The 12,511-nt window shown below is 37.5% G+C and overlaps 1 protein-coding gene across 3 annotated transcripts; it reads left to right on the forward strand.

Annotated features, from left to right (window-relative positions):
* Nucleotides 1–2,208: 2,208 nt before the first annotated feature.
* Nucleotides 2,209–11,387, forward strand: LOC110381034 (zinc finger protein 1). 3 transcript variants are annotated; one of them, XM_021341232.3, is made up of 4 exons: nucleotides 2,209–2,390; nucleotides 7,387–7,577; nucleotides 7,788–9,828; nucleotides 9,914–11,387. In XM_021341232.3, exons 1-4 carry the CDS (start codon nucleotides 2,294–2,296, stop codon nucleotides 10,105–10,107), a joined length of 2,523 nt encoding a protein of 840 aa, XP_021196907.3. In that variant the 5' UTR covers nucleotides 2,209–2,293; the 3' UTR covers nucleotides 10,108–11,387. The 3 variants fall into 3 exon arrangements, with proteins under 3 accessions (XP_021196907.3, XP_021196890.3, XP_021196898.3); XM_021341215.3 differs by lacking the exon at nucleotides 2,209–2,390 and adding an exon at nucleotides 2,444–2,721; XM_021341223.3 differs by lacking the exon at nucleotides 2,209–2,390 and adding an exon at nucleotides 2,444–2,721 and having other exon boundaries at nucleotides 7,387–7,559.
* Nucleotides 11,388–12,511: the final 1,124 nt, after the last annotated feature.

Below are 12,511 nucleotides of genomic sequence, written 5' to 3' on the forward strand. Positions count from 1 at the left end.
TACTTTAATATCCCAATTTTCAAAAAATTTTGCGCTCACTTCGCTTGCGGCTTCTTCACTTTGCGGAATTTTTTTATTAGGTATACAAGTTTAGGTGCTTTAGTGACTCAAAACTCAAAAATTTTCGCGCTCGCTACGCTCGCGGAAACTTCACTTTACAGTTGTATGTATTTTTCCAAAAAAAATTGTCTAACCTAACAAAAAGGAAGCGCCGTTTTAAAGTCCTATTACTAACAAGAAGGTAACTCCTAGTTTCCATATGAGCTTTCTTATTTATGACCTTCGAAATACATTAAGTCACAATCTTTCAATACTAGGTACTACATGAGCTTGAATTTAAGTATATGGTAATATTAAAAATTAGGCGTTGTTTTGTTTAAAAAAAAAATTGGACTCGTCCGGGGAAAAAATGCGATTTACGCCAAATGTCCGGGTTTTTTTAAATGTTTGTCCGGGTTTGGCGAAATTCGAAATGGCAGCCCTAGGGGTGATCCATGATCGATTCTGAACCCAAATATGTAGTTTTTAGAATTTTTGTCTGTATGTCTGTTTATCTGTTTGTCTGTATGTTTGTCCCGGATAATCTCAAAAAGTACTGCATGGATCTAAATCAAATTTTGTATGACTATTACCTGGAGGCCGGTTCAACACATAGGCTATATATTATCACGCTATCACCCACAGGGGTTGAGCAATGAACGATGAAATAAACGAAATTGGGAATTCTATATTGCCCACGCAGACGAAGTCGCGGGCAACAGCTAGTACTTTATAATATTCTATGGCGAATTGTAAAAAAAATAACCTACTCCATTCAGTGGTTTAACCACAGGAGTCATTTTTCGTTTTTATAATTTACAACATCATGTGTAAAGCAGAGATAAAGTTAGGAGCATCAAATGTTTTGACCAGTTGACAGCTGTCAATTTTCAAGGGAGAATTTCAGTTGTTTGTAATGACTGACTTTTATATGGTGTTCTAATTTTCGCACATTTTTATTCTATTTACTTTGTTTGAAAAATTCATTTTTTTGTTTTTACGTATTTTTCTTTTTTCTTTGTGTTAATCGACATATATTAACCAGTATATTTATGCATTTCATTTAATGTGATTATGAACGACACACTCGATATAAAAATGAATTGCTGTTCGTTAGTCTCACTAAAACTCGAGAATGGCTGGACCGATTTGGTTAATTTTGGTTTTAAAATGTTTGTAGAGTTCCGGGGAAGGTTTAAACGATACGAAGTTCATTGGGTCAACTAGTATAAGATAAAATCAAAGTCCTAAAAGCCAGTAACTACATCAATTAGATATTGTAAACATTATTGAGTATCGTGACTTAGTTAAACTTGAGCACTGAATGTTGTTACTAAAAACAAATCATTTAGAGTTGGGCTATTAGTAAAAATAACAAAGTCATTAGTCAATTACCTTTCAACTAATACCTACTTACTAGAATATATTTATTTCTAGAGGAAGTATTGTATAGATCACCGTCACTCAGATTCAAGTACAGATAAGATAATGACTTAGGTATAGTAATACAAAGCTAAACCACAGAACTGCGAGCAGTAGCAATATCCTGTGGAAAGCTACGAAAATGTAGTGAAACTGCTGACGCCATCTAGTGATACAAAGCGGAACTAAAAATGTAACACCTGATGCGTTTTTTAAGTAATCTGCCTGGTCTGCTGAAGTTTCCTCCGTAAAATAACAAATGAAAGACTTTTCTATATATGACTATCTTATTCACCTGTTTCAAAAATATTTAAATAGGTGGTTAACAAATAGGTGTATCATGCACTAAGAAAACAAAATTTTTATGACATAGTACTTACATCATGTATTTAAATAAAGTACTTCAAGTACCTACATAACAAACAACTTTTTACTGCCAGAGAAACAAATGCAAAGTAAGGTCGCCGTTAGATAGAGACAGGTAGATGGCCGGCGAGAAGGTGGAGCGTACAACTTGTAAATAAACAACGCAAAGGTAGAGTCGCAGTCCCAAGCGGCTTGAAATCGACAAGGGTCATTATAATACGAAGGTGTTATATTATCGACGGTGTATCATTATTATAGTCGTGGTGAGACACGGCTCAGCCAGCAGTCGCAGTCGGCAGTCGGCTCTACTAATTAAGTATAGGTGGGGGGAGGTCGCGGGAGGTGAGCGGGACGCGCGGCGCGAGGTGCGGAGGGCGCGGGCGCGCAGGGCGGGGCGAGAGGCGGGCCGGCTTCATTCCGCCGCGCGCCGCGCCGCCACGAGCACGTCAGTCCGCGCGCGCGGGCCATGGTCGCGAGAACCGATGAGAGCATGTTCGGGTGCTATGGTGACAGCTACTCGTACCGCCTGTGGAGCCTGGCCAACGTGTGGGGCGCCTGCCGATGTGAGTAGCGCGCCGCCGACGGCCCGCAGTACACGTGCCCTTTCGATATCAGAACTAGGACTTTTACCGCTGACGTCAGCGGAGGCTGTGATCTCGGTGTAGTACGACATAGATGCGATTTCGACTCCGCCGCGAAGTGCTTACCGCGATATTAGATAGCCCGTGATCGCGGTCAGTGTGTGAGAACAGAGGTGTTGCTCGATGAAAGTGCAGAGCTCGTTAATGGGAGTTGGCGGTTGGTACGAATGCTTGGCGGCCGGTTGGCTTGCAGACATGAGGAGTAAGCAAGTCCCAACGTCTACCACCTCGGCCAGGCGGCTAGCGGCCTTAAGTAAGCTTCCTTTCTTTTTGTTTTTATTTGCATTTTTTATATATTTTCGCCTTTATTATGTATTTTTTCATTTTCTTTATCACTTTGATCTCAGAAAATATTATTTTACATTAAGTCCCCGTGTGACCCGAAAATTGACTTTATAGCCACTTAACAGGTCCCTTAAATTCATTTATTAACAAGTTCCGTGGAAACTCTTAAAGCAACCCATATTTCTGATCGGAATGCAGGTGAATTTGTATCACCTATAAAACATTCAAAATAAACCTCGAGCACGTCTTCATTAGAAATAACCTTCGTGTTTGGTAATCTCCCCTTCTCTCCCTCGGGATATAATTCATCCACTTGAAAATCGGGAACAGGTACACACAGACTTGAAAGAAAGTTTCGTTTGTCGAGGGGAACCCCGCTCTCTTTCACCGTCTTAAATCGTAAATGATTATGTTGTTTTAATTAATTTGCTTTTTCTGTCTTTCTTTTCATTTTATTCTTTCTCTTTGAGTGCCGCCTGTCTGCAGTGGATAATACGGCCGTTTGATGCATTCGGACGACATACTACCTATAAAGAGATATATTGAATAGAAGCGACTTCTTGGAATGCGCGTGAATATATAAGTTCATATTGAAGTTTTTGCGTACGTAGGTACGTAGTAATCAAATCGAACTCTATCAAACTCGGAAAGGACTTGCTCTGAACAACATTTGTATTGTAGATACCTGCGGTTAATACAACGCTGCAAAGTAGAAATCATGATCAGAAAACTGAAATGTAGATATTTGTTAATATTCAAAATATGCACCTAATGATCGGTAAACAACAAAAAATGTAATTAATACGTAAAAATGAAATAACTAAAGAATGGGTGAGTAGGTAACTTCGTAGTAAACACAACCAGGTTTAAAGCTTTGGACATCTAATACCTGATGTACGTACCTATTCATATGACATAGATAAATACGAAGTGCGTTGGCCTATGCAAACTAAGAAGTTATACATCAGTAGCTCTGCCTTGTCGTGTAATACTAATTACGTTTTTGTCGGAGACTAAATTAACATTTTAGATAATAAATCTCCTGTCGATTTCTTAATCAGTTGTCAAACACTTGAGACCGTGGTAGCACCTGGGACTGTATGACTCATGGTTGTGATTCAGCCTGCTGTAATTTTTGAAGTTTCGGCATTTCGTTTCTCCATTCTGAATCGTCGCTACTCCTAGTTATGAAATCGACGTGTCGTTGCAGAGTTTTCGTACATACTTATACTTTCTGCCAAGTGTTCGTTTTCTAAAAAGTTAGAATAATGCGCGATAGTATGCCTGTTTGGTTAAGTCACAGCCGCGCGGCCTAGCGTGGTAAGTTCATGGATGGGTGACCATCTTGTCATAACGAGTTCTTCAGTTTTCGGAAAATACGATAAACTCTCATTTGAACACCCTTAAGTTATGTATTATCGTCTCAAACGTAATAGATAACCTATTCTTTTATTTCATATTATAGGTAAGCGTGTTAAAAACAAATCCATTCTCATATCGATGGATTAATAGTCTGCAGATGATTTTTAGAAACTTAAAATACAATTGCTACAAGAAAAACAATTTACCTAAGAAACTATTTGATTTCAATAATTGTGCGTAATTATTATTGGACTTCACATATTACTAAATAGTTACACTGCTACGTTTGTGTCGGACCGAAACAACTGATTATTATAGGTATGTCCACTTCACTTGGCTAACTATTGTGATTCGTAAATATTCTTGAGCCACCGGCTATCATATATTACCTATCTATACTAATATAATAAAGAGGTTTTGTTTGTTTGAACCTTAAAGGCTCCGAAACTATAACTGGACTGATTAGAAAAATTATTTCACTGTCGGCATGCTACACTGTTCCTGAGTACGGAAATAAGTTTCCAAGGGCCGCTGGTGAAGTGGCTAATTATAATTTAATTTAGGTACTACTGAATTATACATTATATACATACGATCCGATGAGTTGCACCTAGCATCGTGTGAAAGTTAACTTATGTACCTAATACACCTAGCCTGGGAAATTATTATATTCCTAATATTCTTCTTTTTTTACGATAAGACGGCTGAACTACTACTGAGCAAAGGTTGAACTCCACATAGATATGCTAAAGAAATTGTTTGAATTTGAGAAGCATAGTAGTATTAATCATAGGATGAGTAATTTTTACACGAGACCGCAAGAAGTTAATTTAGGGCGAAAATTCGGGGAAAGTCTATATACTACTTTAGTCACTACGTACCTAACACCAGACCAATTATTGTAGCAATCAGAAAATATTTTGACGACGTTAGTTAATATATGTGTACCTGTGCCAATAAGATGTATTGTAGACGGCGCAACTACAATGCGATATAATAGCTGAACAAATAGCTCGCGTCTAAACAGTTCAATAATAATTCTCTCAGCGCGCAATTACAATTCCGAGCGAGAGGTTACAACATGGTGTCTGCAGTCGGACAGGCGGAGTTTTTTCTTCGAGTAAAGCAAACACTTGGCGCTCCCCGCCGCGCCCCGCCGCCCGCCGGCACAGGTGCGACCAATCACCAGTCGCGCGTTTGTGTGCGATCAACAATCAAACTCTTATCTCTGGACTACACGGCGTGCGCGTGCGTGTGTGCGATAATTGTTATTTGTTATAGCAGCAATAGGAAGCGCAGTGAGCCAGTGTGTGTGAATGTATGTAGGTTTTTTATCAGCGGTTAACGGACGCACTCTGCCCGTGCGCACAGATTACTGTACTGCCGATAATGTCGCGCGTTGTGTAGGTGTACGTCCGTTCCACCTAGTCTGCGATAGGCATCAAATGTATACTAAACTCATTAACATTACTTGCTTACGTAGGAGTTTGAACTTGAAGACAACCCTTACTTACTGAAAATAGATAATTAAATACTTTCTGGTTTGAAGTAGCCTTTAGAAACCTTTTGAAAAATTAAAGAAAAATTCGTCTCATAGGCACCTTTAGGAAGTAGTAGTTTTGGTTGTACAAAACATATATGTAGTTAAAAAGGCTATTTCAGTAAGTTACTGGATTCTTTGTTCATATAATAATAATATAATAATAATTAATAACTCTACATAGGAAAAGCTTCGTGGCCACGTATGATCTCGCCGCTTAACGCCATCTAGTGGCGAATAGCGAAACTGAGAATTCCTAACACATACATACTTTCAATATTTTTTAATAGAATTGATAATAAGGTTTTAATTGATTGATGATTTGATTAATTATTTTTTTAAAGTTGTTTTTAATATATAAAATTACTATAATTTCTTTGAAAAAAAAAATGTGAACTGTTATCTTGACTATATAAATACTCGAAAATTTGAAAAGGTGGTAGACAGTCAGCGGGCTTGTGTAATTAAATAGCAGTTACCCAGATTCGGAGTTACCTCTACTTACCTATGTAATAATACATATATATAGCATAATAAAAACGCAATTCAGTTATAAGTACTTCATGTTTTAATTTAAACGGCCTTACCAAATTCATAGGTACTGTAGCGCGTGGCGCGCTAGGGACCGGGGATCTTCAGGTAATTTCAATTAAAAGATTGGAAAAAACTTTAACTTAGCGTTTATTGACTGACTGGGGGTGAAGTGACACCTTTCATATCAAAACTTATTCTATTTCTATTTATATCATTGTCCGGCCAGTATCAATTACAATTAATAAGACCTACTTCTAATCTACCTCAGTACTACATCTCTACAGTACCTACCTCATCAATCATCTCCGAACCAGGTCAGACCAGGTACCTACTAGCGCCATCTTTCATGCGATAGTAGTACTTATAAAAATGTTGCAATTTCTAACTACAAAGATTACCTACATATTGGTAAGACTCGTTTAATTTTCTTTGTCCTATTCTTGGATAGGTATCCTATAAATTGTCATCGACTACGTACCAACGATTCTAACCAATTTATGAGAAAATAAAGTTTAAACAGGTACTTACCCAGCTAGGTGTTCAATGGCCATATTTTCTAAAATTCAATACCGGTGTTCCAATAGCGGACTACAGCGTATGTAAAGGACACGCGGCCAACGCGCGCCGTACTAATTAATACGTCCACCCGTTGTTTTGCTCTTTATTATATTTGATTTACGACGCACTCGCCGGCGTAGCTTTTAAAAACGATATTACGCGGGAATACCGGCCATATTACTGAAATAACCGCCTCCAAATTGAATTGTTGTTGCCATATTTGTTTTTATAAAGCGAACATCGGCTGTAAAGGTGCAAGCGATAATTTTAATCGCCACTATCACGAATGATTGTTTTATTTTCAACTGATTTATGATAACATAAGTATAACATTCGTAACTGAGGACAATAATTGACGACGTTATGAAAGTATTTTTCCTATTTTGTGCTATGTACCTCATGCAAATTAAACTTGTAAACATAAACTGATTCGTTTATTGAACAAATTCAGTATACACTTTTATTCCTTCAGACTTATATTTGAAGTTTATAAGACATATTGTTGCCTATGAGTGCACATATGTTTGTGTTGCGCAAGTTTAACAATATGATATTTAACGTGCATTCTTTTCTTTTATTTGGTACGAGATCAAACACATAGTTAACTTTACTAATCATAAAATTAAAATTTACCCATAGTCCGTCCCCTGGCCGGTGGCGGGTCGGAAGGCAAGCCATCTGAGGAAGAGGAGGAGCGAGGCGGGTCCCCGCTGGGTCCGGGCGGGCCCTTCTCCTGCAGCCAGTGCCGCGGCGCCTACCCCACGCGCGAGCAGCTCGAGCGCCACGAGACGCTGCACGCGCCCAACACACAGGTGGATACAGTCAAATATGTCAGTGCCCATTGTATTACATAAGAATGAAACGTTCTACTTGTATATTGTTTAGCTAGAGTTTTTACACAATATATCAGACTCTGATAATGTATTTTATGTAAGAATTTTGTTCAGATTCAATTATACCAGAAAATAAACAAGGCACTAAGATTAGGTAAAAGAAAAAACTATACAAAAACTAATGATTTGTTTTGTTTTTGTTGACAGTCATGCAAGATCTGCCACAAGAGCTTCGCAAACGTATACCGATTGCAGCGGCACATGATAAGCCACGACGAAAGCGCGTTACTCCGCAAATTTAAATGCAATGATTGCGATAAGGCTTTCAAATTCAAACACCATTTGAAAGAACACTTGCGGATACACAGCGGAGAAAAACCGTTTGAATGTGCCAACTGTGGTAAAAAGTTTTCTCATTCAGGCTCATACTCTAGTCACATGACTTCCAAAAAGTGTCTTGTCATGAATCTTAAAATGGGACGAATTAAACCCAATAATCCTGCACTCAACCCTGAAAGAAGTCCATCTCGTAAGCGGACTAATGCCATGGTTGCCTCTCAATTAAATAATAATATATCAACGAATGGAAATTCTTTCCTTCCCATGCCTGCTGCTTTTTTTGCATCGATGTCATCACAAGAGAATTTCCATCGTCCGACCCTAGGGCAACCTGGAATTCCCTTCTATATGCCTCCTGGCATGCCAATGAGTCCCGCTGGCGGGATAGCTCCATACAGTATACCAGCCACACTCAGCCAATTTTTAGAGCAGCTAGCTTCATCTCAGTATCAGACAAGAAAAATAGAAAATCTTAACAGTCCGACGCCTATTACCCCTCAACCAGCAGATCCTGAAGATCTGATCGAGGAAGTTACGGAAGACGATGATAAAAGATCAGAAGGAAGCGCTGAACTCGTGATGGACATTGAGGATGAAGAGTCTGTATTGATAAAAAAAGAGCAGGAAGAACGAGATACCGAAGCGAGGCCTGCATCTAGCGATTTCGAGTCCGTCCCTTTAAATAAAAACGAGCATAATACTGAAAATCCAGGTTTTAATTCAATATTACAATCTGTTAGCGCATCCGTAACGAAACATTTCTTTCAAGCAAATTTGGAAAAGCTCTCGCCTGTCTCAGGCAATGTATGCCCTAGCATAGAATCACCGTCCGCTCCACACGTCACAGTGAAAGAGGAACCAGAAGACACACACAGATGTTCTAAATGTAACTTAACTTTCACTAGTAAGAGTGACTTATTAGATCACGAGAAAGTGCTTTGTGGAAATATGTTTAGGAAACATGAAGGATTGGCAGCTCAAGTAGCTGAAACGGTAGCTCTCAATAGGTTAGAAGCCGAAATACATGCCTCCATACAACATGGAATAAGCGCAAGTGAAGACGAAGACTTTAATAGAGATGACCGAGACGATAAAATATCAATTCATGACAATGACAGAAAAATTAGGGTTCGTACAGCATTAAGTGAGGAGCAACAGATAGTGTTAAAAGAACACTACGCACTGAACCCTAGACCAAACCGAGAAGAGTTTAAAAGGATAGCTCAACAGATCGGTCTAGACAACAGAGTCGTGCAAGTATGGTTTCAAAACAACAGAGCAAGAGAACGACGAATGACGCAAACCATGACCACATCCGATCAACCACTAGATCTATCTACAAAAAAATCTAATCCATCTGTTACGTCAAGTCCATCGCCATCACCACCATGTAGCATCTCTGTAACACATTCTGATTCAGAAGAAGCGGTCAATTTAAGCCAGAAATCATCACGAAGTACGACTCCTCATCGTACCAACTATCTAAATACTTATCCACATTCCAATTGCTCATCATCTTCTTTCACCGATTTTCGGTTGTCTCCATCCCCTGGAGAACCTATTAATGGGCATAAACGGTTATTACCACAAAAAATACATGTTAATCCTTTGGTACCCATGGATAAACTGCTTCAGTACAATGACATGGCTAACGCTCGATCTCCAATTCTGAACATGCACCTGACTTCTGACATCAACCGACAAGGTTCCAGTCCATCATACGACCGTGCGCCTTGGGATGAAATGCAAGCACCGAACGAGACCGAAGACGAAGCGACTGTACTTAAAAAGAGCAAACTCAAACAGGGGGCTGATATTAAGGAAGGCGAAGGCCAATTCGTTTGTGATCAATGTGATAAGACCTTCGTCAAACAAAGCTCTCTCGCGAGACACAAGTACGAACATTCAGGTTAGTACAAAGAAAACATTTTTCATAATTAATTCCTCCAAAAAAAATAAGGACAGCTACTTATTCATGGTCATTTATTTTACAGGCCAGCGCCCGTACAAATGTGTAGAATGCCCGAAAGCTTTCAAACACAAACACCACCTGACGGAGCACAAGCGCCTGCACACCGGTGAGAAGCCCTTCCAGTGCTGCAAGTGCTTCAAGAAGTTCTCTCACTCGGGCTCCTACAGTCAGCACATGAACCACAGGTTCGCGATATGCAAGCCCTACAGGGACTAGCCTGGATATTGCAGCGGTTGTTGAACAACATTCGTATTCATTTCGTTAAATCATTTAAAAAATTCTAGTGCACTTGTTAATTGTCAAAAAACACCAAAAATCTGAACAATTTCGTGTTAAATGCTTTGAATTTTATTAATATGCAAATGATAAATATTTTCCACTAGGGCTAGGACCGCTAGGATTATATTTACAATTTTTTTTTGCTCTTTACGTCCCTAATAATCTCAAAGCCTTATTTAGATCAATTTTGAACAACCTATATGCTTTGTCCAATTTTTGCAAAAGTGCAAGGTGAAATGTTACCTCATCGAGTGTTGTACACGCCACGTTCCAAGCCGCATAATAATACTCAGTAATAAAGTATTCATTGCCCGGTATTTTCGTTTTCAAACTTAATTAAGTTCATTGCTCAACATCATGATATTTTTATAATGTAGAAAATTATTTGGATTCCCTATTTGTAAAATAATGCCAAATAAATACCTAAACTAAAGTGCCATACAACATGCCAAAAATATTACTGTACATGTAGGTATATTAAATGATTTTGATTGTAGTTTTTTATAATTTAAATACCAAAGGTCAGTACCTGTAATATAATACTCCATTGTAAAAAATGTTATTTCATTATTATGGTCAAAACCACTATGATGTTATTACAAAATATTTTTTATTCTTTCGCCTCGTTTGTAATAACACCACAAGGTACATAATTTTAGGTAAAATTTTACTTTTTTATTTACTTTAAAATCACAATTGTACAACTTTTTATTCAGTGAATTCAGACTATTAGGTACTTTTGCTAGCTAAAAACTAAGCAAACTATCATGTCAATATTTTTCCGATTGTAATGCCTGCGAAGTATAGCTATTGAATCAAAATAATGTTTACGTAAATAAAGCCATTTGCTGCAGCGACCGTTAATGATCCTATTGTGAGCACAATATTCTTCAATAGTTTCGTCTAGTTATTTATTCATTTCTAGCTGTTTCCTCGCGGTTTCACCCGCATCTTGGGGGAACTTATTTCCCTACCGCAACAAAATATAGAATGTGTTACTTGGAGAAAGCCTAGCTTCTTAACAGTGAAAGAATATTTCAAATTGGTTCAGTAGTTTCAGAGCTTTGTGGGTACGAAAAAAAAAAACTTCCTCTTCAACATATTAGTATCATCTAATTTTGATAAGATCTTCGGAAGAACGAGTCGGCTGTAAAGTTTAATATGGTAACTGTCTGTATTTTTTTAGTGACAATATTTCCGAATGTTAGGTAAATTGTTGTCACACCGGCGGACAAAACTAAACATTTTCATAACATAAGAAGGAACATATACTACCTTTGCCAATAACAACCAATCAAAAGTTTAATTCTCTGTTATCGGAACATTTTAAAAATTTAGTAACATTAAGCTTCTCGTATTTTAATATGTATTAAGTGTTTAGATAGATTGAATCTTAATTAAGTTTTAAGCATTCCATAATACTCCTATGGGATCTCTGCTGTGTTTAAAAAACTCTTTAAATTAGTCGAAAGATTATCGTCTGTTAAGTTGTAAATAATTCAATGTATATAGTAAGGATTTATGTGTAAATATGATCGCTTTATTACCTATGCAGTAACGGTACATAGATTTTAAATATTTTTTGCTGCAATATAACAATGAATATGATGACAATAATAAACATCTGTTTATTAATCGCAAATGGATTAATGATATTTGTATGGAAACCTACCTATTAAGTAATAAACAATTAAATTCCAGTGGCATATATTGCTTAGTAATAGTTGTACATTTTAGCGTCAGCGCCATCCCCATCAAGTTTATAGGTGATGTACTTACCTTCATGAGTTGACACGGTAAATAGTTGCGAGCATTATTTCCTCGTTCCATATTGCAACACTTCACTGGATAACTAAATATCACTAACAAATCAATCTTGCATATAACAGCAGTATATTAGAAACAAGTTCCTAAGCACAAAAATACGTTATAAGAGATACCTACCTAATGATTATTTCGATATTTTATAAATGTAAGAACATAGTTAAAATTAATTTAAAGGTTTCTAAGCAACGAATAACATAAATTATTACAAGCAGTATATTTATGTACTTTATTCAAGTAGTGTGCATCATAAGAATCCAGACACTGTCATACATTAGCGTTAGTATCTGTGCCGTGTTCAATCTGACAGTATTTCATGAATTACATTCGGTACCTTCACAGTTTCAGGTAAAATTATAAATTTAAAAAAACCCCCGACCCAAAAAAAGTACGCAATAATTATGACAAAAGGTTAAAAACGCTAAACCCTATAAAAAGCAAAAAATAACTTTTAACACTACGTAAACTAAATTTTGTCGTGTCGGGGGACCGCTCTAATTCATTACTTTAGATACGT

This window comes from Helicoverpa armigera, chromosome 12, assembly GCF_030705265.1.
Source record: "Helicoverpa armigera isolate CAAS_96S chromosome 12, ASM3070526v1, whole genome shotgun sequence".
NCBI lineage: Eukaryota > Metazoa > Arthropoda > Insecta > Lepidoptera > Noctuidae > Helicoverpa > Helicoverpa armigera.

Excerpts from the sequence above, each read along its gene's own strand:
- LOC110381034 (XM_021341215.3), top strand. The coding sequence starts at position 2,592 with ATGAAAGTGCAGAGCTCGTTAATGGGAGTTGGCGGTTGGTACGAATGC. Across the intron at positions 2,722-7,386 it reads CAGGCGGCTAGCGGCCTTAA|TCCGTCCCCTGGCCGGTGGC; the intron begins GTAAGCTTCCTT and ends ATTTACCCATAG. Across the intron at positions 7,578-7,787 it reads AGGTGGATACAGTCAAATAT|TCATGCAAGATCTGCCACAA; the intron begins GTCAGTGCCCAT and ends TTTTGTTGACAG.